The 25,909-nt window shown below is 54.8% G+C and overlaps 3 protein-coding genes across 10 annotated transcripts; 2 read left to right on the forward strand and 1 right to left on the reverse strand.

The window, feature by feature from the left end:
• Positions 1 to 1,201: 1,201 nt before the first annotated feature.
• LOC308605539 (immortalization up-regulated protein) lies at positions 1,202 to 2,107 on the forward strand. Its single transcript, XM_081215663.1, has 4 exons — positions 1,202 to 1,359; positions 1,481 to 1,575; positions 1,701 to 1,793; positions 1,929 to 2,107. The coding sequence occupies exons 1-4, from the start codon at positions 1,338 to 1,340 to the stop codon at positions 2,058 to 2,060; spliced, it is 342 nt and encodes a 113-aa protein (XP_081071789.1). The 5' UTR covers positions 1,202 to 1,337; the 3' UTR covers positions 2,061 to 2,107.
• Positions 2,108 to 2,197: 90 nt separating this feature from the next.
• On the reverse strand, positions 2,198 to 12,875 carry YIF1B (Yip1 interacting factor homolog B, membrane trafficking protein). 8 transcript variants are annotated; one of them, XM_081215659.1, is made up of 9 exons: positions 12,828 to 12,875; positions 11,389 to 11,439; positions 5,455 to 5,693; positions 5,272 to 5,376; positions 5,045 to 5,123; positions 4,853 to 4,910; positions 3,698 to 3,853; positions 3,521 to 3,614; positions 2,198 to 2,559 (listed from the first exon to the last, which is right to left on the reverse strand). In XM_081215659.1, the coding sequence occupies exons 3-9, from the start codon at positions 5,656 to 5,658 to the stop codon at positions 2,404 to 2,406; spliced, it is 852 nt and encodes a 283-aa protein (XP_081071785.1). In that variant the 5' UTR covers positions 5,659 to 5,693; positions 11,389 to 11,439; positions 12,828 to 12,875; the 3' UTR covers positions 2,198 to 2,403. The 8 variants fall into 8 exon arrangements, with proteins under 8 accessions (XP_081071785.1, XP_081071784.1, XP_081071781.1 ...); XM_081215658.1 differs by lacking the exon at positions 12,828 to 12,875 and adding an exon at positions 12,447 to 12,698; XM_081215655.1 differs by lacking the exons at positions 11,389 to 11,439; positions 12,828 to 12,875 and adding an exon at positions 10,274 to 10,417.
• Positions 12,726 to 25,655, forward strand: KCNK6 (potassium two pore domain channel subfamily K member 6). Its single transcript, XM_081215653.1, has 3 exons — positions 12,726 to 13,098; positions 19,508 to 19,903; positions 20,069 to 25,655. Exons 1-3 carry the CDS (start codon positions 12,777 to 12,779, stop codon positions 20,290 to 20,292), a joined length of 942 nt encoding a protein of 313 aa, XP_081071779.1. The 5' UTR covers positions 12,726 to 12,776; the 3' UTR covers positions 20,293 to 25,655.
• The last annotated feature ends 254 nt before the right edge of the window (positions 25,656 to 25,909 follow it).

The raw sequence follows: 25,909 nt of genomic DNA on the forward strand, positions 1-25,909 counted from the left end.
ACACATAGTAGGTACTCAATAAATATATGCTGAAGGAACGCGTGAGAAGAAAGATAACCTCAGAGAGTGGTAAGCAAGGGCTATCTATGCTGGCCACGAAGCAGGGGAAAGGGGATGGAGTGACGAGGCTCCGTGGAGCCAGCAGTCAGGGCAGTCTCCTCTAAGGAATGGACTTTGGAGCAGAGACCTGAATGCACAAGGCTGATTACTACACGTTTGTCATCATCCGCAGGCCTCAGCTACCTGCTCCTGCCTAAATGTCAGCCTTGCCTGCCACTCCTGCAGGTCCAGGCAGTCAACTTGGCAGTAGGGCTGGGCTGGAGAGGGACTCGCAAGGACTCCTAGCCTCAGAGCCACCGGAACAGATGACACAGGCCCCAACTCCTCCCTGGGCCTAACCTGGGCCCTGCACAGTGTGGGGAGGGAAGGCTGGGCTCGCCTGGCTGCCCCTTCTGCTGAGTGACCCCCAGGGTGAGACAAAGGGGCCAGGCACAGCCTTGGACTTGAGCTACACTGCCTGGGTTCGAATCTCAGCGCTAGCCTGTTCACAAGGGGCTAATTTTGTCCCTTGTCATCTTAACTGGTCCCTCGGTTTTCTCATCTGTAAAATAGGGATAGCAACCATAGCTACCTTTTACTTAAAAGCCAAACATTATTTTATAAGCACTTACTCCTTGTAACTGTGTGCAGGCATGGTTGTGGGAAACTAATCCATTTGATTCTTACAACAGCTCCATATGGTAGCTGTTCTTTACAGATGAGGAAACTGAGGCCCAGAGAGGGGGAGTAACTTTCCCCAGATCACTCTGCTACTAAGTAATACAGATGGGCTTCCAAGCAGCAGACTGGTTCCAAGTGCATGCTCTTCACCCCTTCAGACACTGCTCCCAACCAAGCCACAGGCATTGCTATAGTGAGTTAATGTATCTGAAGCCCTTGCAACAGCGCCCCAGCATGTAGTAAGTACACAAGGAGTGTATGATCACAGAGGGCACGGGGAGGCACCCTCCCTCTCATTTCTTCAAAAGCAAGGATCGACCCTTTTAGGGGAAGCTGATAACAGCTCTAGCCCCTCAAATCTGCAACTGCCCACACATTCCTCCCCCAGCCCCACCCACCGGCCACTTGCCAAGGCTCACTGGGTGGGTGGTGGTGCAGGGGAGACATAAGTTAACTGTCCACCCTCCCCATTTCCCAGAGGACCAGTTGGGCGGTGCCGGGGAGGGGCTCTGAGTCAGGGCTTAGGACTCTGAACAAAGGTCTTGGGTAGGGCTCCTCAGAACTTCCGGGACCGTCCCCCTGCCTCTGGCCCGGCAGACGTATCTTCTCTCACCACCATGGAGGTCGATCTGTCAGCAGGTGCGCTCCTGGGGAGTGCGGAGCTTGAGGGGCAGGGGGCCAGACTCAAACCCAGGGATTGCCTCCAACGGGACATTCCCTGCGCTTGCACCAACTCACCCAATTTCTCTTCTCTCTGCAGCCCTGGAGTCCACTTCCAAGAAGCCCCAGGGGGCAGGCAAGGTGGGAGACCCCAAGCACGCCCCCGCCAAAGTTCAGGGAGCTGATAACCTGAAGGTAAGTCACTTAATTCGTAGGAGGGTGTTTTTGACCCCAGGGCCCCGCTAGGTCTGGGGCCTCCGACATGGTGGGATGGGAGCTGGGAAAGGGGTCCCCGGCCTCACTGCCATGCCTCCGACTAGCATCAGCACGGCCACGGCCATGAGCACAGCCACGAGCACGGGAGCGCCTCAGATTCCAGCAGCAGCTCCAGCGACTCAGAAAATGAGGCGAAGGTAGGAGGCTCACCCCTCTCTAGCGGGTGCCTGGCGCCCCAGGTGAGGGCGGAGTCCCAGCCCGGAATTCGGGCCGATGTCTCACAGGCGCACCCTCTCTCTCCTCTCCCTCCCCCACCGCCCTCCGCCCCACAGCCTGGCGCGGCCGGCTCCGAGCAGCACAAAAGCGCCCCGGGGAAGGTCAAGAAGCCCAAGGTGAAAAAGGAGAAGAAGAAGAAGAAGGAGGAGAAGAAGAAGGAGGGCAAGAAGAAGGAGGCTTCCCACTGACGGGCCTGGCCTGGGCTCATTAAAACTTCTCTCGGCCTCCAGGTTGCCTTTTGTCCCCGCCCCGCCCTTCCCCATTCCCCCTTCCCGGACCGGGCCTGCCCCCTGCTGGGCACCGCGCGCCAAGGAGAGGCTGCCCACGCCGTGCCCATCACGGTTTATTGTTTCTGGAACAGTGGCCGCACTCCTGGGGGGCGGCCTGTGCCGCTGGAGATCTCAGCACCTCGGCGAGGATGGGGAGGGAGGGAGGGACTCGGGCGGCGGGCCGGACCCTGTGGCCGGCAGGTGGCCGGGAGATGAGCGGTGGCCACCGGAAGCAGCAGCTGGAGGCGTCGCGGGGCCGCCCTCACCGCACCAGGTGGAAGGTGAGCCAGTACATGAGCAGCGGCTGCGCCGCCGCCACGGCCATGGTCAGGTACATGCGCAGCTGGTTCCGCGCCCCACGCACCGGGACGCCCTCGGCCGCCGCCTCGGCCAGGATCTTCAGCCGCAGCGTCCGGATCTGGGCGGGGAGGCGTTCACTCTTGAGCCCGCACCCTTCCAGACTCCAGTTTCCCCCCCTCCATAGGGCAGCTGGGCTCAGGTCTCTGCTCTTGAGGAGCCTTGCTTTCTCCCAAACCTCCTAACACACGCGGAGGCCTTGGGAGCAAATGTGAGGGTTCCAAACTCAAACGCTAGGCGAGGCCTCTTAAGTGAGTGAGGTGAGGAAGTTCACTGTGAATACTCCACCTGAGGGGACGGCCAGGCTTGGCCCTTTGGCCGCCACCAGCTTGTGTTGACCCTTGACAGTTTTTCAACACAAGCCAGAAATGCCTTCTTTTTCTTCTTAACTTTTTTGCCCACCCCCTCCCCCACCAGAATTCTAAATAATGACATCTAAGTCGGAGTTGATCTGAGCAGATCCGGCCCACCAGCCGCTGGCTTTTGCCCTCTGCTCCTCACACTGAATCCTCCCAGTACCCTGACGTGCAGTTATCATCATCCCCATTTTACAAAAGGGGAAGCAGGTTTAAAAAGAGGAAGTGATCTGCCCAGGATCGAGCGAACCCTGGGTTCAAACCCAGGCCTGGTGGATCCCAGTGCTCTTAACCAGCACCCCCACTCCAGCTGGATGAACTCTCAGAGAAGCTACTTTGAGGATACGGAACTCTTTTCACCCTAAAGGAAATTCTGGTAGGAAAGCCCATCATGCAAGGAAAGTGGAGTGGGGGTGAGAGCCCACTCTAGTAGCCTGGCTGGCGCCTCCTCTTCCTTCAGGACCCCGCTTGGACACCCCCTCTTCCAGGAAGCTCTCCGGGCCCTCAGGCTAGGGCAGCCACTCCAGGGCTCCTCAGTTCACCAGTGTGGGGCCTCTGGTCTAAACTCCCCACCTGACATCCCCTGCTTGGATGCCTCCAGGGACCCCCAACTCTGCCCAGGAGGCCGGTGCCCTGAGTCCCATCCTTCCCTGAGCCCCAGCTCACCATGAACACAAAGATGGACACACAGCACCAGCTCAGCACCAGGTAGTAGCCAATCTTTCCAAAGAGCAGGCCCATGAGGACCCCGCCAATCATCCTGTGGGAGAAAGGGGAAGGCTGGTCTGAGGAAGAAGCCCCAGGGCTGGGGGCTGGCGGTGGGAAGGCGGAGGGGGTACTCACCCAACATATTTGTAGCCCAAGAAGGCCACCAGGTCGATAGTGGTGAGATCTGTGTTGACAGTGACAAGGTAGAGGCCGAGCAGGATGGCCAGCACCTCCAGTGTCAGCCAGGCCAACGCGGAGCTTGCCTGCAGCCCCAGGAGGTCTGGGGAGAACCTGTCAACACCCAATCTCTGTCATTCAGTTAGCTGGCTCAGACCCTCCCTAACCATCTGCCTGGGGACAGCCTGTATTGGGGGGGCGGTGCATGCTGAAGACCCGGCAGGGACCAAGATGGATCTGGGCCTTGTCCTGGAAATCCCATTCCCAGTGACAGCCCAGAAAGGTCAGGGCTGGGATGGGAGAAGCACAGGGCAGGGGAGGTGTGTGACCCCGTTGGGAGGTGGGTATCAGACACTTGAGCTAAGGCTTGAAGGAGGAAGGAGCTGATTGGGGAAGAAGGACCTTAGTCTCTGCCATATCCCCAGTGCCTCACCAATTAATGGACTCTAATGACAACTGTTTTCCATGCCACAAAGGAAATGAACAGGGGTCTATGAGTGAGAGGTGGGGGCCTGACGCAGGCTGGAGGGTGGAAAGGCTTCCCTGAGGAAGTAATATCGCAGTGGAGACATCATGAGTGAATAGGTGCTCAGCAGGTGATGTAGGGGAGGAACACACTCCCCAGCAAAGGGAACTGATGTGCAAAGGCCCTGGGGAGGCAACCCAGGTCCTCTGGAGAAACAGAAAGAGGACCAGAGTGGCGCAACAGAGTGAGGGAGAATGTCAGGCAGTGCCAGGCTAAGGAGCTAGGGTTTGGTCTGGGGACAGGGGAGCTAGGGACAGCTTCTGAGCAGGGGGGGACATGGCCAGGCTCACCTCTCAGCCAAGACCTTCCTGCCGGAGTCGGGGTGCAGGGGGTATGTGGGGGCCGGGCAGCTGGTTAGGAGAGGCCAGGGGAAGGATGGATTTAGTGTCACCCAGCACAGGGTGTGGTGATGGGCTGCACACGGGTGGGAAAGAGGAAAGGGGCAAGGGTGACCGTGCGGGCTCTGTCTTGGGCTAACTGGGAACATGGTGGGGCTCTTCTGAGACAGGGGAAGCAAGAGACTTTCCTGACTGCCCCTCAGCTCCCCCAAACCCCACACCACTCTGCCTACTCCAGGCCTCTCTTACCTATCCTGGGTCCCCAGCGCCAGGCCAGCCACCAAGACGTAGGTGATGAAAGCCATGGCTGTGAGAGGGAGACACACAGACACTAGTCAGAAGAACAAGGACCATCCAGGGCCTCCGGGCACCTAAACCTCTGCCCGAGACAGGCCCACCCAGAGGGAGGAGGGCACCGGGCCGTGGTGGGTAGGGTGAAACCTGGAATGTAGAGGTCAGGAGCGTTGACATCAAAGCGCGGGGCCACTGGTGTGTCCTGCTGGTACTGCACCTCCCAGTCCTGTGGGGAGGGTGGAGGGGGCAGGCAGGACCAGAGCTGGGCTCCTGGCCCACCTACAGGCCCTCTCTCAGCGATCTTCCTGCCTCTCACGCCTGCCCCCGCCTGCCCCACCCCTGCCTACAGGCTGCCACCCGGCTCAGATGCTCACCTGGTGCAGGTAGGGGAAGAGGAGCAGACCCAGCTTTTTGCCCACATACGTGGTGTCCACGGCGAAGTAACACTTGAGCTTGGTGACGGGGATGAAGCGGTCGATCTGGGGAGGCAGAGCGCCCGCCTGAAGCCCTGGCCCCAAGGCCCCACCTGCGCCCCCCCACCAGCCCGGCCCACTCACGTTCTTATCCACCAGCTCCTTGCCCTGCGCGGCTAGGCTGCTCCCGTAGGCCATGGCCATGTTGGACACAGGATCACCCAGGAAGGCCGCCTGGGGCGAGGCGGAGGCTGTAGGGTAGCCCAGGCCGCCAGGCGCCCGCTGGGCCCCATAGCCTCGGCGCTGGGCCGAACTCGTGTCATCAAAAAGCTGGTGGGGGTCAGCCATGCCTGGCTGGGACACAGGTACCCTCCGCTTCGAGGCTGCAGGGGGAGAAGGGTGGGGAGCCTCATTCAGTTGGCAGGAGCTCTCCCTCCCACTTCTGCCGCAGTGGGGCACTGGTTTCGCTGTCAGATGGGTTGTCTAGTCAGGTCTGGGCGGCCTCTGCCTGCCATCCATCCATCCATCCATCCATCCATCCAAATAACAATGATGAGGAGGAGGATGACGATGACGGCTACTGTGTACTGGGGTTGACTGTGCACAGAATCCTGTGCTAAGCCTCTTACAAACAAGGTCTCTAGAGAGACCTTCTCCCTTCATGTTCCCTCTTACTCATCCAGCTCCAGCCACACGGGCCTCAGTACTCAGTGAACACACCAGGCACATTCCCACCTCAGGGCCTCTTCACTGGCGGTTCCTCTGCCTGAATGCTCTTACCCCAGACATCCTCAGGGCTCCCTCCTCTCCTCGAGGTCTTGGCTCCGTAGGGCCTTCCCCAGCCATCCTGTCCACAACTGCATCTCCCCTGGTGCCACCCCCTCATCCCTCTTCCCCACTTCATTCATATCCACAGAACTCAGCAACAGCTGACATACGAGCTGTTTATTTTATTCACTGTCTGTCTCCCCCACTCAAATGCGAGCCCCTGCCAAGGTGAGGAGCTTTGTCTTGCTTGTGGCTGTAGCCCCAGCCCCTAGAACAGGGTTAGAGTAGGTGCTTGATAAAAACCTGATGTAGGGCTTCCCTGGTGGCGCAGTGGTTGAGAGTCCGCCTGCCGATGCAGGGTACATGGGTTCGAGCCCCGGGCTGGGAAGATCCCACATGCCGTGGAGCGGCTGGGCCCGTGGGCCATGGCCGCTGAGCCTGTGCATCCGGAGCCTGTGCTCCGCAACGGGAGAGGCCACATCAGTGAGAGGCCCACGTACCGCAAAAAAAAAAAAAAAAAAAAAAACTGATGTAAAAATAAAAATAAATAAATAAAAATAAATAAATTTTTAAAAAGGGCTTCCCTGGTGGCGCAGTGGTTGGGAGTCTGCCTGCCAATGCAAGGGACACGGGTTCGGGCCCTGGTCCGGGAGGATCCTACATGCTGCCAAGTGGCTAGGCCCTTGCGCCATAACTACTGACCAGTGCTCTGGAGCCTGCAAGCCACAACTATTGAGCCCGCAAGCCTGGAGCCCATGCTCTGCAACAACAGAAACCACTGCTCCCCACTACTGGAGAGGGCCTGCGTGCAGCAACGAAGACCCAACGCAGCCAAACATAAATAAAAATAAAAATAAATTTAAAAACCTGATGAATGAATAAATGGCCATGTCCATTTTACAGATGTGGAAACCGAGGCTCAGACTGGCTAAATGACTCGTGCAAAAGGGCCAAATTGAGGGAGTGACAGAGCAGGATTCCAGCCCAGGTCACCCTGTTAAATATTGTAATAATGAAACCCCAGCTGAGCAGTTAAACCACACATCAGGCCGTGTTCTAAACACTGTGGATTAACTCACTTAATCCTCACAACAATCCATTTTGTGTTGGTGAGACTATCATCCCATTTTACAGATGGGAACCGTGAGCCCCAAGAGGCTCAGGCCCTTGCCCAGGGTCATAGAGATGGTGTGAAGCAGAGCCGGGTTTCAAGTTTTCAAAAGATCCATTTCTTGTGGGGAACAGACTGGGAAGGCGGGGACAAGGGGAGAGGAGGGGGGGGGAGGAAGCTGCTGAGGTGGTCCCGGTGGGAGAGCAGGATGGGGTGGGCAGGGGTGGGATGGGGAACGGAGGGGCTGCTTCTGGCAAAGTTTGGAGGTAGGAGAGGCAGGATTGCTGGAGGTGTGCTTGGCTGAGGTAGGGTAAGGAAGATGAAGGAATTCACACGCTGTCGTCCCAGATTCTGGTCTGAGTGATCAAGTGGATGGGAGTGCTGTCTACTGAGATGGGGAACATGGAGACGGCAGACTGGAACCCAGCACTCAGGCTCCAGCACCCAGACCAATAAGCCATGCCACCGCAGCAAACATTTACTGAGCTCCTCCTCTGTGCCAGGCGCCACAGTGGGAACAGGGTGGTAGGATTACCATGGGATGTGGAAGAGGAATCACATAATCCATGTCATGACTTTCTGTGCGCCTCAGTTTTCTCCTCTGCAGGATGGTGTCAACACTCCAGGGCAAAGTGACATAAACTCCTCAGCCCCTGGCCTGGCCCACAAAAAAGTGGTCAATCCCGTCACCTATTATCAATAACTAGACCCTCGACTCTTCCTCTTCATTATTTGTAGCCTGAAAACAGACCCAGGTAGTCCTCTATCCCAGAGCAAGCAGCACTGGCCCCGGCCCACTTGTCCCCAAGCACTTCTCTTTTCCCTCTCCCACTTCTGGCCAAAGGGCTGGCTTCCTGAAAGCTTTTGTGTAAGCAATTCCTCCTTCTTTGTCGCCCCTCAGCCCTTGGCATTTGGGGTTCTGCTCTCACCGGTCCCCTAAATGCCTCTGCACTACCAGGCCAAGGCCGTTACTCCACTCTCCTCACACTCAAGCTCCTTGGCAGCACTGAGGCCCTTGCTCCAAATGCCAACCTCCAACTCTCTGCTCTCTTGGCTTCTGACACACTGTACTACCTCTTTCTCTTTCCTGTCGGAGCCCCACAAACATCGACTGAGCACCTCTGTGGGTTAGGCTCTGCTGCGGCTGAGGTGGATACAGCAGTGAACCAAAAGGGAAAAACTCCTGCCTTCACGGAGCTGATGTTCTGATCGGTCCTTCTCAATCAGTGATTTCTCTCCAGCTCCCTGAATTGTGTGCCCCAGTTTTCCACCCTTACCCTTGTCTTCTGTCTCTCACCTAAGGCAATCTCACCACACCCATGGTTTTCACAGCCACCCACCCTGTGCCCTGGGCTGTCTCTAGCCACCACTTCCTGCCAAGGCCCCAGGGCCTTTACCTCTGACATCAGTTCTCACCCCCCTGGTCTCAGACCCTTCTCAGACTCTGTCATCTTGCACCTGACTTAAATGTCCTCCTACCAGCTTCCCCTGTTCATTCTTAGCCCCAACAACCTCCTTTCCAGTCAGCAGCCAGAATGATCTTTCTAAATGTAAAAGAGAATATTTCATGCCCTCTGCCTGAGATCGGTGCCCACTGCGCTGAGAATAAAATCCAAATGCCTAGGAGGCCCTGCATGACCCAGCCCTGCCAACCACCCTGGTTTGCTACCTCTCCTGGGACTCACTCCACCAGTCACAAGGGCCTCCTCCTCTCGGGCCCTGACCCTGCCTAGCTCCTTGCCCCCTCAGGCTTTTGAACATACAGTGCTATATCACCTTGGAACACCTTCCCACAATTCACACCTGACAATGCAGCACTCGGGCCTCAGCTCAAGAGTCCTTCTCAGAGAGACCTTCCTTACTCCTCGGTATAAAGCACTAGCCCCACACTGTTCTTTCTCATAACATCCAGTGGTTCTTTTTTCTCTTCCAAGTACTTGTCACAATTTCTGAATCTATATTCATTTGTCTACTTGCTTACTCAGCACAGGCCTCCCACGCTTTTCCCTCGCACCCTAAATCAATCCCCTTCCCCGGGCCAATTCCTCATCACTCGATGTTACCTCTTCCAGGAAGCTTCACTGACACGGCTGGGCTGGCTCATGTTTCCTAATCTGGGCTAACACAACACCTCCATCCCAGCCATAACCACTCTGATTGTGCTTCCCCAATCCCAGCCCTGACCCCTCTGCTTGCTCTTCTCTTATCACAGCTCCATCACGCTAGGCTGTCGCTGTCTTCTGCTCTGTACTGGTAAGCTCCATGAAGACAGGAACCAGGACTGATGGGCACGGCTGTATCCCCAGCATCGCCTACCACAGGGCCAGTCAGGCATCTTACAAAGGTTGAGGGAGGAATGCATGCATCATGTCTTAAGGCCTCCTCAACCCCTAGTCAGTTTCCGGCTTATTCCCTTTACAGTCCTAATCACTCCCGAAATTATCCTGCTGCCTAGTTTGCTTCCAAGTTTAGTGTCTGTCTTCCCACTAAACTCTGAGCTATAAGTTGCCAAGTTGCTGGTTACTACTGGGTACCCAAATTGCAGCACAGGGCCTGGCACAAGGGAGCTGAAGTAAGAGATGCTGAATGAATAAATGAGACGCACTCACACTCCCGGAGATGAAGAAGAACTTAAAGAGAGATACAAATTCACAGACATGGGAAAAGGGGATTAACAGCACAATAAACACAGGTTCAAAGCTTAAATGAGGGGTAAACACGGCCCTCTGCGATCACGCAGGGCTATGAACGCCGTCCTAAGATGCGTGGGCAACAGCCCAAGGCCACGGAAGGGTGGGGAGAGGACAGACGGCTAACTGCAAATGAATGAAAGTCGCGTTGTTCTGCTCATCACACAATATCCTGCCCAAACTTGTTTTCTTCTAAAGGAATTTCCTAAAGAAAAGAAGAATCGAGTCCAATGCGCCCCCTACCCGGACCTGGCATCCCTGCGCTGTGCACACCTCGTAGCTCCAGATCCCTGACCTCGTGACCTCCGACCTGCGGCGACCTCGCCACCCGCCGAGGCGGCCCCGCCACGCCCCGCCCTCCCTATCTCCTCGGTCGGCCACGTACGCCACTTACGCTGCCGGAGCGTCCCCGCCGCCGCCAAGCCTGCCGGGTGCATTTTTCGCTACCGCCGCCGCCACCGCAGCCCCAGCCACGGTTCGAAATGTGCCCGGCCGGCTCCCGTAGCCACGCCTCACCGGCTACACGACAGCCAATGGGCGTCACTATCGCGCAGACGCCACGCCCCCTCACGGATGCCCAGAAAAGCAGGCGGGTAGGAGGGGAGGGCTGGAGACCGGTGACGTTAGGCGAGTGTCAGGCCAGCAGGGCAAGGAGGGCGAAGCCCGGAACAATCGACGGAGTAGGCGGTGTCGTGCATGATGGGAAATGTAGGTGTCGAGCGAGGAGGTTGATGGGAAATGGAGTTCTCTATAGACAAACGCTCAATTTGGCTCTTGAGAACACTGGGGAGCGAGAGAAGGGTGTGGAGCAGGAGAGAAGAGACCCGTTAGTGCTCCCCAGGGGCTAAGCAGAGTTGTGCGGGCTCTAGCGCTTATACAGTTTTGGCCGACTTTAGGTATTAAAGTGATTATTTTGAGGGAGAAAAGGATATCCACCAAGTTAGGTGGGAAGAACCAGGTGTGTTTCCTCAAGACGTATTGTTAGAAAACAAAATTAGGGACTTGCTTGGCGGTCCAGTGGTTAAGCCGCCGCGCTTTCACTGCAGGGGGCGTGGGTTCCATCCCTGGTTGGGGAACAAAGATCCCACATGCCGGCGTGATGCGGCTAAAAACAAACAAAAAACCCCCCCACAAACAACACAAACCAAAAAACCCCAAACTAAACCGAGTAAAATTTCTTAAATTAATTTGTTATTGGAGTGTAGTTGCTTTACTAAACCGAGTAAATTTGAAGACCTACAGGATTTATTCAAATATTTATGAATCGGGCGACATCCCATCTAGTAAATAGAACGGAGCGTGAAGGAGTTGTACAAAATGGAGGTTTTTTTATAGAAGGAGGCAAGGAAGTTATTAGCAAGAGAAAAGAAAGAATTATTTCAGGCCAGGTCACCTTCTTTTGGTGGGAGGGTGAGAATCTATCTTATAGAATACCTCTTCTTCCTTTGCGGGGGTAGGGGTGGGGGCGTGGGGAGTGTAGAAATGGTGAGGTCCCACATGACAGATTACCTCGCTGGTGCTGAGCCGGAAATTCCAGACTGGCCGATTAAGATTACCTTCCTGGGGAAGGACAAAATTGCAGTTAGGTCAGATGTTAAAATCTAGGTTTGGTATCATGGGCTTTAGCACGAGTGATGCCATTTGGGGTCTGTGGTTTTCTCTTTAACAACTTCTTTAGACATTTTCCCAAAAAGTCATAAAAATGCTCCTGTGTTGCAACCTGGTTTCCCTGGTTTGCCCAAAAACATTATAACCCCCAGCAAGTGAGCACACACGGGCACACCTGCAAGTGAGGGGCCCTGAACATTAAGCTACCCTAGTCTCTCCTGTCTCTGCCCTCCGTCTCCCCCTTTGTCTAACCCTGTCTCCCCCTCAGCCTCCCCTTTTCTGTCCCTCAGTCTCCTCCAGTTATCTCAGGCAAAGATAATGGTAGAAATGACTTCTGGGGAGCGATAGCACTCCGGAAGGATGTCAGCAAGTGGCCGTGTCACTGTGGCTTTCCCTTTCCTCCTCTGAGACACTGTCTTTTCTGGGGACCTAGAACAGAAGACTGTTCTAGTCTCTCAGTTATGACTCCTGGCTGCACAGTCCTCTAGGCTTCGCCATCCCAGCCCCTGTCACTCTGCCTGTGCTTCCCTTATCACATCCCTGACCCTCTGAGCTGTCACTCGGTTGAAGTGCGGGGAGTCCCCGCCCCCCGAGGGCAGGGCCCAGGGACTGTCTTGGTCACTGCGTGTCCCCAGCATCACCCAGCTAAGCGCGGGGCACAAAGTGAGGGCTGAGCAAAGATTTGGTGAATAGCTAAGGATCCCCACTCTGTGAGGGCACAGGTGACACCTGGCCCTGTGGTGTCCCCTTTGTGCGTTAGACAGGGGTTCCCTGCAGGTGGACGCAGTCCCACTCCAGAACGCACGACCTGGCGCGTGGAGCGAGGGCTGGATTTCAGTTTGTCCCCTTGTCCCCTCAGCCACGCGCCCCGGTGCGGCGCACAACCTTCGCAGCCTTGAGCAATGGCCCTAAGGAGTCGGGGAGCGACTCCTCGGACCGCGAGCCGAAAAGATACTTACTATTCTCTCTGGCGTAGGGAGCCGCGGCTCCGGGGAGGAAACAAAGGAAGGAAAGGGGAGGAATGGAAGGATACCCCCAACCCAAGCATCCCGCCGGTCTCCTGGCTCCGGGAGCGCTGGTCTCCTCCCTCCCGGTCTTCACACCTGGCGGTGGGGCGTGCCTCAGTTTCCTCCACCCCCGCCCCTCCCCTTTTTCTTCTTCTTCCTCTTTGGGGCGCTGGTGGCCGCGCGTCAAGCACTCGCGGAACTGAAGCTGGGCGCCTGGCGGTCGGGAGACAGGGGCCACGTCAGCGGGGCGGCCGGGAGCTTGGCGGGCCGGCCGGCTGCGCCATGCGGCGGGGAGCGCTCCTGGCGGGCGCCCTGGCGGCGTACATGGCTTACCTGGTGCTGGGCGCGCTGCTGGTGGCGCGGCTGGAGCGGCCGCACGAAGACCGCCTCCGAGCTGAGCTGCAGACTCTGCGTCAGCAGCTGCTGCAGCGCAGCCCGTGTGTGGCTGCCCCCGCCCTGGACGCCTTCGTGGAGCGGATGCTGGCGGCAGGACGGCTGGGGCGCGCAGCACTCGCCAACGCCTCGGGGTCCGCCAACGCCTCGGACCCCGCCTGGGACTTCGCCTCGGCGCTCTTCTTCGCCAGCACGCTGGTCACCACCGTGGGTACGTGAGCGCCGCCCCAAGCCCCCGACCCGGGACCCCCCGGAGCCCCCGCCTCCCTAGGGACCCAGGAGCCGCCACGAAATACCCTGATCCCGGCGGATCATTCCTGACCTACTCTGAGCCCAGGATCCCCTCAAAACCCCCCAACGAGGACCTGGGACCCACACTCATGGGCTCCTCCACCTTGGGGAGCCTCCATCCATGCCTTTCCTCCCAGTAGGAAATCCACCAGTTCCCTCGGGGACCAGAGCCACCCTCAGAGTACCTTCCGGCGAGCATCTGGGACCTCATTCCTCTGCCTTAACTCCCTTGGAGACCCGGGTCTGTCCAGTCCCCTCTGGGCCTAGAACTACCCTCAGAGACCTCCTGCGCGAACCCCGGACCCTCTGCCTGAGTCCCTCGCCCCATCTGGACTGGGACGTCAGCCATGCTGAGCCAGCTCCCTCTGGCTCAGACCGCCATCCCCTCCAACATTGTCTCCTGGTTCTCCAGATACGTCCTTCTGGGTTGCCCTTGGGAAGCCTTACCCCAATCTCCTCCTGACCCTGGTGCCCCAGTGAGAACCCTGAATCTCCAGACCCTCTCCAGGTGCTATCCCTAAAGATCTTACTGCCAGTAGACATCCCTCAGCCAGAACCTGGGGCCCCTATCTCAGACTTCTAGCCCTCTGGACCTAGACCACTCCCCAGCAAGGGGCCCTGCCCTCCTCCCGACCAAGGACCACCCCCACCCTCATACTCCCCTGCAGGTAGCCCTGACTGCAGACACAGGGCCCCTCTTCACGTATCCCACTCCATCTTAACATCTCTGTATTGAGGAGCCCTCAGTGCAGGGTTTTCCTCCCAATAGGGACACCCCTGTTCCCTCTGAACGTGAGACTTCCAATTCAGCAGCCCCCAGCTGTGGAAGTGTGTGAGAAAACTAGAGTACCTTCAGGAAGGACCACTGACTTTCCAACCAGAAGCTGCCTAGCCAGGACTCCCACCCCTCCAGTCCTAAAACGGCACCAGCAAAAACCCCTACTGTTTTCCAAGCCAGGGACTCCCCATGGGGACTCCTTTGTTTATTTATGTTGGCCACCACATGAATCTTAGTTCCCTGAATACAAACCCATGCCCCCTGCAGTGGAAGTGCGGAGTCCTAACCACTGGACCACCAGGAAATTCTTTGCAGACCTCTTTGAACCTGAGAACCCCTAGCTGAGACTCTCACCACTCTCTGGACCCTGACACCCCTCGTAAGAACTCCAGAACCACCTGGGACCCCAGCGCCCTCCTCACACACTGTCCCTGAGAGCAGAATTGCCCCCCTCCCCAGGATGCCAGCCCAGGGAGTCAGCTCTCTGCACCTGCTACCCCTCCCCCGAGACCCCCTGCCCAACCTGAATTTCCCAAGAAAGGGAACCTCCTGGGGACCTGGGACCCCTTCAGTCTCCTCCAGACCCACAGCTGGGACCTTTCTCTCCACCCCAACCCTGCTGTAGCCTGCTCTGGACCTGAAGTTCTCCCTCCATCAAGGACACTCCAGGCTCTCTGTACCCCAGACCCCCCCACACGCACTGTCCTCTCAAGACCATTACCACTTTCCACCTGTGACACTCTCAGCCAGGACCTGAGACACACACACCCCTCCCATCCTCCCTGTAGCATTGTCTACCCCCATCATGTCCCCTCAGGCATCCTTGGGCTCAGGAGCCCCTTCTGCCTGAGGATTCCCCTTCCAATCCTATTTGTGATCCAGAAAACATCCACACTGGTGCCTGTCCCCCTTCTTCCTCTGGACCCAGGACCCCAGCCCCAAACCAGGATTCTTTTCAAACCAGGACACTGGCCTCTGATTTCAGATTACTGACTGGACCCCACAGATCCCCTTCTCTGGACCCCTACAGCCTCAGGTGGGACTGACACCCCCTCCCAGCCCTACCCGGGAAATCCCTCACCTTGGGGCCCCTCAGACCTGGAAAATCCCTTTGTTGTCAGGCTCTGCTGGTCCTCCCACAGCCCCTCCAAAGCCCCCAAACTTCCTCTTTGCCTCTTTGCTAGGATTTGGATGGGGAGGTGGCTGGGGCCCGGCTAGCCCAGACTCCTAACTCCCCTTCCCTGCCGGCAATAGCAGGCAGCCTTTGCCTTCTGTGCCCTGTCATTGTTGTGTGGGTCAGCAAACCAAGGCCCCCGGCAGCAGGGCTGGATGCTTCCCACAGACTCTTCCCAGTTGCTGGCTGGGCCTGCCCAACCTGCTCCCCGGCTTCACTCTCCCTCTGTCTCCTCCCAGATCCTGGCTTCGGAGAAGTTGTCCCAGGCAAGACAGGTGAAGAAGCCAGACTCAAGGCAGGCACCGTCCGGGTGATCTCTAATTGTCAGTGTCCTCCCTCATCTATAAAATGGGGATAATAACACTCCCTACTTCACAGTAATAGTAATACCTGGTAGAGGACTTAACCACATATGGACTTTAACTCACTCAGTACAATAAGCCTTGTGAGGCAGGTACCATTAGTGGTTCTATTTTTCAGCAATAGAAACGGAGGCCCAGAGAGGTTGGACAACTTGCCCAAGGCCACATAGGTAGGAAGTATAGCGTGCGGTTTTGAACTGAGGCTGTCAGGCCTCAGAGTCCCATGCTGTTAACCAACACACCACACTACCTCTTAGGCTTGCATGAATGAAGGAGGGTGATGTATGTATATTTAAAAAAAAATTATTCTGACATTTGTTAAAAATGGTAGGTTATTGCAACAGGGGAGAGAGACCGTACTCAATTCCGAATATAGAAAAGACAGCTGGAGATTTAGAGCTGAGAGCAAAGTGAAGGGGTCAGTGGATGGAAAATTACCAAGAGGAGACATGGAAGGTAGGGGGATTCTTGCTAAACTGGCTTAATAGGATTCTTGCTAAATACCGGCCAAGGACTTCGATATCAGTGGTGGATGGTGAGGAATCTGATCAGATATCAAGAGTGTGGGGATTCTCCCTAAATCAACTGAGGATTCCTGCTAAAACTGGGCTTAGTCAAGAAGAGGACTCAGGACTTCCCTGGCGGTCCAGTGGTTTAGACTCTGCGCTTCCAATGCAGGGACGCATGTTTGATCCCTGGTCAGGGAACTAAGATCCCACATGCCGCGTGGCACAGCCAAACAAAAAAAAAAAAAAGAAAAAAAAAGGAAGAGGGCTCAGAGGAGCCTGACTAAAATTTGGTCAAGGTGGGAGTGTGTCCATGTGAAGTGCCGGTAATAATAACTGAGACTGACAGAGCCTCAGTTATTATTATTGTTGCTGGTGAAGCCGGGAGCCCTGAAAGTATCTGGAGAAATGGAAGACCATACGTCATTCAGAGAGACCTCTCCCACAGCGTCCCTGGTCTTGGGCCTATGGGCCCTAGTCTTCTGAGGGGTCTTGTCATAGGCCCTAGTCTTCTGAGGAAGACCTGGGGCCTGGAGCTGGTCCAGGCAGCCTTGCTGTGATTGAGGCCAGGGCTGGAGGAGTCGACTCACCTGCAACTGGGAATGGGGGGAGGGAGCGAGCATTACAGTCATGCTAACTCTTTCTATGCCCATGCTAGGTGCTACACCCTGTCCCAACCTGCACTTGAGGAAGGCATTGTTTATGAGGCCATTTTGCAGTACTCTGAGGAAACTGAGGCTCAGAGAGGAGAAATCACTTGGCCAAGGTGATGCAGGGACCAAATAACAAGGCACCGATTTGGACTTGGCTCTCTTGGAGGTAGCAAGTTGAGGCTCACAACCCCCATTCTATTCTAACTCTATGATTTTTCTGTTTATAAGGATTTCGTGTCATCTGCAAACCTGTCATTTCAGCTAGGCTGCTGGAGTTTCTCTATCAAAAGCCTTGTATTAATGAAGCTTGGAGCCATAAGTGATAAACCTCAAATAACAGCTGCTTAAATAAGATGGAAGTTTATTTCTTGCTCACATTCAAGGGAGTCAGTCCAAGACCAGGATGGTGCTGCATGGTCAGAGACCTTCGTGTTCCTTCATAACTCCTGGGCACGGTTTCCATTCCCAAGCTCATCTCATGGTCCCAGATGGCTGCTCACCTCCAGCCTTCATATCTGTGTTCCAGGCAGCAGGAGGAGGGAGGAAAGAAGGAAGATAGGCATCTCCCTTTCTCTAAGGACACTTCCTGGAAGTTGCTTGCTTCTTTCATATATACCTCATTGGCTATAAATTATTCCAGAGCCACACCTAGCTGCACTGGAGGAGGGAATGTCTTTATTCCAGGTGGCCACCTGTTCTCTAGCAAGAACTAGAGGATCCTTTAATTTTCCCTAGTTTTTTTTTTTTTATTGCGACAAAATACACATAACATAAAATTTACTGTCTTAACCATTTTTAAGTGTACAGTTCAGTGGTATTAGGTGCATTCATATTGTTGTGCAACTATCACCACCATCCATCTCCAGAACTCTTCTTATCACGCAAAACTGAATCTATACCCTTATATACTAACTCCCCATTGGCCCCTCTCCTCAGCTACTGGCAGCCATCATTCTACCTTCTTTTTCTTTTTTTTTCTGGCTGTGTTGGGTCTTTGTTGCTGCGCACGGGCTTTCTCTAGTTGTGGCGAGCGGGGGCTACCCTTTGGTGTGGTGCGCGGGCTTCTCATTGCTGTGGCTTCTCTTGTTGCGGAGCACGGGCTCTAGGCACGCGGACTTCAGTAGTTGTGGCACGCGGGCTCAGTAGTTGTGGCTCGCGGGCTCTGGAGCACAGGTTCAGTAGTTGTGGTGCACGGGCTTAGTTGTTCCGCGGCACGTGGGATCTTCCCAGACCAGGGCTGAAACCTGCGTCCCCTGCATTGGCAGGCGGATTCCTAACCACTGCGCCACCAGAGAAGTCCCCGTTCTACTTTCTGTCTCTATGATTTTGACTACACTAAGTACTGCATATAAATGGAATCACAGAGGATTTGTCTTTTCGTGACTGACTTCTTTCACTTAGCATAATATCCTCAAGCTTCATCCATGTTGCACCATGTGTCAGAATTTCCTTCCTTCAAAAGGCTGAATAATATTCCATTGTTTGTATTTACATTTTGTTGATCCGTTCATCCATCCGTGGACACTAGGCTTGTGTCCACCTTTTGGCTATTGTGAAGAATGCTGCTGTGAACATGGGTTTACAGGTATCTCTTCAAGCCTCTGCTTTCAATTCCTTTGAGTATATAAAAGCCAGGGGATCCTTTCGTGTGGAAGACGGGCTCAGGGGAAAGCCTGCTCATATGTGCAATGTTTCCACACTTTCCGATGGGTCACAGGGCTGGATCTGCAGTCTTTTGGGCAGGACATTTTACTGTCAACATAAACCGGGCCCCTTACCGCTCCAGTCATGTCTCTGACTCTTTGGTTTGCTTTATTTGGGAAATCAAAAGAGAGTTTAAATTACACACTGCCAAAGTGATCCAGTTTCACCCACACCTGAATTCCCCTTTATCGTGTTTCTGTTTGCAGAACTCACACCCACCCTGGCCTTCTTGTGTTCCCACGGTCTCCGGGAGCACAGTGGGGCTTGTCACACCCATTTTAGAGTAGAGGAAACTGAGGCTTTGAGCCAGGGTAAAGCCTGCACCCTTTATTCATTATTTTGACTATCGACCAAGTGCCCACTCTATGCCAGATACCAGGGCTACAGTAGTGAACAAAACAGACAGAAGCTCCTGCCCTCCTGGAGCTGGCACCCCGTGGGGAGACAGACAGTAACCAAATAAATAAACCATATAGTATGCTAGAAGGTGTTCAGTGCTATGAAAACAAACTAAAAAGAAGAGTTGGGTAGGAGGCTGTAATACTTTAAAGTGGTGAGGGTGTCACTGAGAAGGTGACATTTGAGCAGACCTGAAGGAGGGGAGGAAGGGAGCCATGTGGATACCTGGGGGAAGAGTGTTCCACTCGGAAAGAACAGCCAGTACAAAGGCCCTGAGGTGGGAGCGTGCTGCCCTGGATTGTGTGGTACCCCGTGGGTCACCATAAGGACTTTGTCCTTTTACCTGAGTGAGATAGAGCCACAGGGGGACTCTGAGCAGGGCAGGGATATGACCTGACTCACGTGTTCACAGGGTCCCTCTGGCTGCCTGAGGGAGGAAGGGAGACCAGGCAGGAGGCTGCTGGGTAGACAGGACCAGGATGGAGCCGTGGGGTGGAGTGGGGCGAGTGGGTGGGTTTTGGATCTGTCTGAAGGTTGAGACAACAGACAGAAACTGGGTGTGAGTGACAAAGGAGTCGAGGATGACACCAGGCTCTTGGCCTGAACAGCAGGAAGGGTGGAGGTGCCATCACTGGAGATGAGAGACTCTAGGAGAGGTGGGTTCAAGAGTGAAATTAGTCCTTGGTTTAGAGTGGCCACAGACCCTGGAGTGGGTGCCGAGTGGGCAGAAGGCTTTCCCCCTCGCTCCCACAGGCTACGGGTACACGACGCCGCTGACCGACGGGGGCAAGGCCTTCTCCATCGCCTTTGCGCTCCTGGGCGTGCCGGCCACCATGCTGCTGCTGACTGCCTCAGCCCAGCGCCTGTCCCTGCTGCTCTTCCACGCGCCCCTGTCCTGGCTGAGCCGGCGCTGGGGCTGCCACCCCCCGCAGGTGGCCCGCTGGCACCTGGCGGTCCTGCTGGGGGTCGTGGTGACCATCTGCTTCCTGGTGCCGGCCGCAGTCTTTGCCCACCTTGAGGAGGCCTGGAGCTTCCTGGATGCCTTCTACTTCTGCTTCATCTCTCTGTCCACCATTGGCCTGGGTGACTATGTACCTGGAGAGGCCCCCGGCCAGCCCTACCGGGCCCTCTACAAGGTGCTGGTCACAGGTGAGTGGGGTGGCTGGCTGGGGACCGAGGGCCGGGTCTGAGGGGGACCTGGCCCCAACCCAGGGGAGAGTTGAAAGTCACTGCCCCATCCTGGGGGGTCCTGTAGCCCCGCGGCCATGACCTGGAGGTCTGAGTCCACCCATCGCCCCTCTGCCGTCTCTGCAGTCTACCTCTTCCTGGGCCTGGTCGCCATGGTGCTCGTGCTGCAGACTTTCCGCCGTGTGTCTGACCTTCATGGCCTCACAGAGCTCATCCTCCTGCCCAGTCCATGCCCTACCAGCTTCGACGAGGATGGGGACGATCGGGTGGACATTCTGGGCCGCCAGCCAGAGCCACGCCAGCAATTCACCACCGGCTTGCACCCCGACTACGCCTCCATCCCCAGGTAGCTGGGGCAGGCGTCGCGAGGCTGTGGACCTGGCCTGCGGCTGAGGGGCCCAAGGGAGTGGACTGACAAACTAGCACGTCCACAAGCACATGCCAGTGTTCCTGAGGCCCTGCCTCCGCTACCCGTCTGTCCTTTGTCTTACCTGCCTGAGCACCACCCGGATCCAGGAACCAGCATTGCCTTGTTTCCCCTGCCCCTCCTCTCATCTCCCTGCACACTCTGTGCTTCCCCGGCTTTCTCACCGTCTCTGTCTTTCCCTCTCACCATCTCTCTGTTTCTCATTCTTTTACTCATGCCATCTGCCACTCACCACCTGCTGATTCTCCCAGGCTCTGGGCTCAGACCTCATTTCAGGTGCTAGATCAGTCACTCCACTTTGGCCAAGTGACCGGCCCTCTCAGAGCCTTGATCTCCTCATCTGTCAAGTGGGAAGAGTATATTCACTCATTCAAAACTCCCTCCTCTGTGCCAACCCATGCCGGGCAGTTCTAGGGACATAGTAGTGTTCCAGATGGTCTGGGCCCTGCTCTCCTGGGGCTTGCCATCCTGTAAGGTAGACAGACCTGTCCCCACACAGTGACAGTCCATAACAGGCAGGACTTCAGTGGGGGGGTGAGGGTGGCCGTGGGCAGAGTGGTCAGGGCTAGGGTGGAGGGAGCACAGGGAATGTACCCAATCCAGCCTGGAAGGTCAGGGAGGGCTTCCTGGAGGAAGGGGCAACTGAACTCAGACCTGAAATCTGAGGAGTAGTCCGGGGAAGAAGGTGTACCTGACTCATTTTCCTCAAGTGTAACCAGGGAGCAAGACACATTTGGAGACTCCTGGGGTAGGCTTGTGTGATAGAATCTTCTTCAGCAGCCTGGCAGGCAGGAAGCTAAGGCACTGCTCTTCGTGAGACACCATTGTAACAGCTGTTCCCATTTACCAAGGACTAATTACATTAGGGGAACTGGGCTCTCAAGCCAGCCTGCTTGGGCTCAAATCCCAACTCAGTCCTGCCTGTGTCCTTCGGTGGTCACTTTGCCTCTGTGATTCTTGGTTTCCTCATCAGTAAAATGGCAATAACAATAGTTACTTCAAAAGATGATTTCACAGAGCCTGCCATGTTATTCTGTGATGCTTTCTTTGGCCAGGCCCTGTTCTGGGTACTTTACATATGAGGTAGATAATGATAATATTATCAGTGGACATGGCCATATCGTAAGCATCCTTAAAGGACCATCTTGGGAACTTGGCTTCTTTCTTGAGGGCACTAGAGAGCCATGGAAGGGTTTTGAGCAGGAGAGGGCCATGGTTAAGTTTGGGTTTTAGCTGCTGTTTGCAGGGGGACACTGAGGCTGGGCGCCCAGGGGAGGCTGGGGCAGGAACAAAGCAGGAGACAATGGGACTGGGTAGGGCCAAGGGAAGAGGAGGAGGGGGCGAGTCAAGGGATGCTCAGAAGGCCAAATGGACAGGCCATAAGCCTTACAGACTTGGGAGGGATAAAGCCAGAGAAAGGTCCAAGGTTTGTCAGCTGCCCCTGAGGTAAGCCTGGGAGAAAGAACAGATTTGAAGGGAGATGCTGAGGCTTGTTTGGAACATGGTGGCTGTGAAGGGCTAACGGGACACACAGGAGAAGGCATCAGGAGGTTACAGGACTCTCAGGGCAAGGGCTCAGTGGGTGGTTGAGGCTGGAGACAGATGAGGAAACCAAGGCCATGAAGGTGGGTATGACAGCTCTGGGTGGGAATGAAGAGAGAAGACCAGCCTTGAGAAATCAGCCTTAGGGTATTTATATATTTATATCAGTAAGGAAAGATTTGGGTTGCAATCAACCAAATCCTGACTGGCACTGGCTGAAACAATGAGATGGTTGTATATTGTACATCACCAGAGTTGGGGACAGCTCCAGGCATGATACAATCCACAGCTCCAAGAGGGTCTTGTGGTCCCAGGTTCCCTCTCTCTCTGCTCTGTTACCCTCAGCTGAAGGCTTGGCTCCCACATGGGCTCTCCTCACGGCCCCAGAGTGGCTGCCACAGATCCAGGCGTCACAGTCAGACATGTTAATTTTTAGTACAGGAAGTTGGCGGGGTGCGGTGGGGGGCGGGCATCTCTTCCCATGGTGCCTTTTTGGAAACAAGGAAACCTTTTCCCAGTGTCTCCCAGCAGCCTTCCTCTTCCATCTCATTGGCCAAAATTGGCTCACATGCACATCCTGACCCAATCATTGGCCAGAGTGATGGCATCACCATGATTAGTTTGGATTCCTCAGGATTCCCCCTGCCGCCCAGCTCTGAGGCTGGGGCTGAGGTTTTAGTTTGCAGGCTGGTGAATACTTGAACAAAATTGGGCTTCTATTAGAAAGGCAGAAAGTTGGGAGAATGGGCAGACATCAATAAACTGATCAGCCAAGGCAGTGATGTACAATTATGCAGGTTGGGACCTACATAAGGGATGCCTGGCTGGTAGGGTGGAAACAAATAGGGGCTGAAGTTCATGGCTGAATATGCCCAAAGGGGACTTCTTTTTCTAATTAACATAACAGCCCCACATGGTGAGCAGTGACCCTTCAACCAATGCCCTCCTACCAGAGAGAAGAGCTTACAAAGGAGACAGAAAAGGAGTTCTAGAGAGGAGTAGGAAAACCAGGAGGGTGGGGAGTATTGGTAAGAGATGAGAGAATTTTAAGGAGGGAGAAGGCAACATTGTCAAATGATGCTAAGAAGTCACACAAAATTGTTTTAATAACAGTGATAGAAAACACTTATATAGGATTTACTATGTGCCAGGCATTGTTCCAAGCCCCTGATACACAAGAATTTATTTAACCCTCTCAGCAACTCTGTGAGTCAGGTACATTCTCCATATTGCAGATGAGGAAAGGAGGCCCAGAGGGGTTAAATAACTTATCCAAGGTCACACAGGAAATGCAAAACTGGGATTTGGACAAGGTTTTTGTTGGTCACCTTGTCCCACGAGGCTCAGAAACACCCACTGTCTAGCTCTTTCTCAGTCTCCCAACCTTCCTGGCTCCTCAGCATGGTCGTTGACCCTGCTGCTAAAGTCACTAGCTGGGTGGAAGGCAGTTGCTTGGGGGAGGTGCCTGTGGGATCTGGTTTCTGCTCCACACCACTTCTCCTTCCAAATTCCCCCGGAAAAAGAAATCAGGCCCTGCTCAGTTCAAGATATTAAAAAAAGGAAGCACATGCTTAAAAATGGAAAAAGTAGAAAAGACTGTACAGTGAAAAGTAAGTCTTCCTCCTGTACTTGGGCTGTGTTGACAGATTTCTCAGGTCTCCTAGGCATGTACCAGCAATATACATGTGTGTGTATATGTGTCTTGTTAATTTTTTTCTTTCACTCTACATAAGTGGTACCTAGTACAGTGAGGTGGTTACAATCCCAGACTCTGGAGGCAAAGTCCCTGGGTATAAATCTGAACTCTGTCACTTCTAGGCTCTGTGGTTTTGGGCAAGTGATTTCACCTTCCTGTGCCTGAGTTTGCCAATCTGTGAAATGGTATGATAACCGCACCTACCTCATGGACTTGTTGGAGAATTAAGCAATTTAATACTGTAAAGCTCTTAGAACAGTGTCTGGTGCTCAGTAAAATGTCAGCTAATGGTTATTCTCATTTCTGCATCTTTTTCATATTATATGTTTCATATATACATGTATGGTTTTATATGCTTTTCTAATATTCTCTTTTCTGCACCTTGCTTTTTTCACCAACCCAGTGTCATTCAGAGATCATTCAAGAGACACACAAGTAGGTCTCCTATCCTTTTTTATGTCTGTGGTGCCTCCTCTAGGATCCACATCCCATAAATTATTTCCGCGTTTCATGAACGGACATGTGGGTGGCTGCCAGTCTTTTGCTGTCATAAGTGATGCTGTAGGGTGTACCTTGTGCATCAAGGTAACAGAGGCCCTCCCCTTGGTGGGGCTATATTCCTGAGTGTGGGGGGGGGTGCCATGAGGACACCCCAGTCTCTCTGCCTCTGTGAGTCTAGAAGGGCTCAGGTACACAGCTGCTGGATTTCTTCCCTCAGATGAAGTCACCCTCCCTGGTCTGTGGGGATGGGCTGGGGGGTGGGAAGCACAGACCCCTGTCAGCTCTTCATTTACACAGAACACCTATAATGTGCTGTGTTGCACAGAGTTGGGAACAAGTGACAGAGAAAGCCCTAGGCCCTACCCTCACGGGGCCTGTGATGCAGTGGGAAACAAAGACCCATTCCCAGACAGACATGGCCTAGCATGGTCAGGGGAAGGATGGGGGTTGCTCACATATCACAGACAAGACCTGAAAGGAGGAAAGTGGTCAGCCGGTGACAAAGTAGGGAATAGCATTCCAGAGGGTGTTACAGCATGTGCACACTCTGGAGGAGAGCAAGCATGCCTGATCAAGGATATTCAAGTCGCTCCGTGTGACTAGGCTTTGGACTATAGAGGGAGAAAAGAGATGCCTGGGATAGGAAGGACAACAGGGATGAGATTATGCAGGCTCTGGAAAACAACTGAGTTTGGATGTTTCCCTGGGGTCCTGGGGAGTCATGGAGGGTTCCCAGGGTGTTGTCCCCAGACCATTAGTATCAGCATCACCTGGAATCTTGCTGGAAATACAAATTCTCCAGCCCCATCTCAAAACTTACTGAATCAAAACCCCTGGGGCTGGAGCCCAACAACCTGTTTTAACAAGCTCTTTTGGTGAGTCTAATGCACGCTAAAGTTTGAAAACCACTGGGGTTTAGAGTAAAGTCAGCTTTGCAGTTCATCAAAAAATCATGGTCTGGGGAATTCCCTGGCGGTCCAGTGGTTAGGACTCCACACTTTCATTGCAGAGGGCCCAGGTTCAATCCCTGGTGGGGGGAACTAGGATCCCCGGGGTGGGGGGGAAGTCATGGTCTGAGTCCTTAACTGTTAGGCTTCAGAATACCAATGAAAACTGTTAACTTATTGAATATTTACTTGTGCCAGGCATTCTTCACGTGCTCTTATTGACCTCCCAAGACAGCTCTATGAGATGGCTGCCTTTGTCCCTGTTCTGTAGAGAAGGATGTTAAGCCACAGTCAGATTAATTCCCACATGGAGACCAAATTGTCACTAGAATTGTGATATCAATGTCTGATTGGGTAGAAGGATAAGTAGGCGAGAACCACCAATAGGAACTCCTTGAAGGCCTTCCCATCGCAAACTTCGTCCCCAGCACCCTCTGCCGGCCAGGCCCCGCGCTACTGGGTGTTGAGCACCGCCCTCCCTCCGCCCCCCAAGCCGTAGGCGCTGGTTGGGGTGCGCGTTACTATGGAGACTGGCGGGCGAGACAGGCATGCCTCGAGAAAGGCAGAAGTCGGTGGTGGAAGTGTAGGCGGCCATTTTGAGACCGGGCAAGAGGGGCGGGACTGGAGCGGCACGGTGACGGTTGACCGGTTTAACTTAGAGACTGGTACCACGGGGCGGGGAGAAGAGGGAGGTGCCTGGGGTCATCCCTGGGAGGGAAGGGTGGAGCGGGGTCGGGGTTAAGAAGGGGAGGGGAGGGGGGAGGCGAGGAGGGGAAAGGCTGGGGAAAAGGAGGAGAGCCCAGGGACTGGGCACAGGAGGTGTGGGGCGGAGAAAGGGCGGGGCGAGGAGCCGG

The sequence above is a fragment of the Mesoplodon bidens genome, assembly GCF_964165515.1.
Source record: "Mesoplodon bidens genome assembly, chromosome: 18".
Classification (NCBI taxonomy): domain Eukaryota; kingdom Metazoa; phylum Chordata; class Mammalia; order Artiodactyla; family Ziphiidae; genus Mesoplodon; species Mesoplodon bidens.

Excerpts from the sequence above, each read along its gene's own strand:
- LOC308605539 (XM_081215663.1), top strand. The coding sequence starts at position 1,338 with ATGGAGGTCGATCTGTCAGCAG. Across the intron at positions 1,576-1,700 it reads AGGGAGCTGATAACCTGAAG|CATCAGCACGGCCACGGCCA; the intron begins GTAAGTCACTTA and ends GCCTCCGACTAG. Across the intron at positions 1,794-1,928 it reads ACTCAGAAAATGAGGCGAAG|CCTGGCGCGGCCGGCTCCGA; the intron begins GTAGGAGGCTCA and ends TCCGCCCCACAG.
- YIF1B (XM_081215654.1), bottom strand. The coding sequence starts at position 10,316 with ATGCACCCGGCAGGCTTGGCGGCGGCGGGGACGCTCCGGCAGCGTAAG. Across the intron at positions 5,124-5,271 it reads TCTTCCCCTACCTGCACCAG|GACTGGGAGGTGCAGTACCA; the intron begins GTGAGCATCTGA and ends CCCTCCCCACAG. Across the intron at positions 2,560-3,520 it reads TGTCCATCTTTGTGTTCATG|ATCCGGACGCTGCGGCTGAA; the intron begins GTGAGCTGGGGC and ends CTCCCCGCCCAG.
- KCNK6 (XM_081215653.1), top strand. The coding sequence starts at position 12,777 with ATGCGGCGGGGAGCGCTCCTGGCGGGCGCCCTGGCGGCGTACATGGCT. Across the intron at positions 13,099-19,507 it reads CACGCTGGTCACCACCGTGG|GCTACGGGTACACGACGCCG; the intron begins GTACGTGAGCGC and ends TCGCTCCCACAG. Across the intron at positions 19,904-20,068 it reads CTACAAGGTGCTGGTCACAG|TCTACCTCTTCCTGGGCCTG; the intron begins GTGAGTGGGGTG and ends CCGTCTCTGCAG.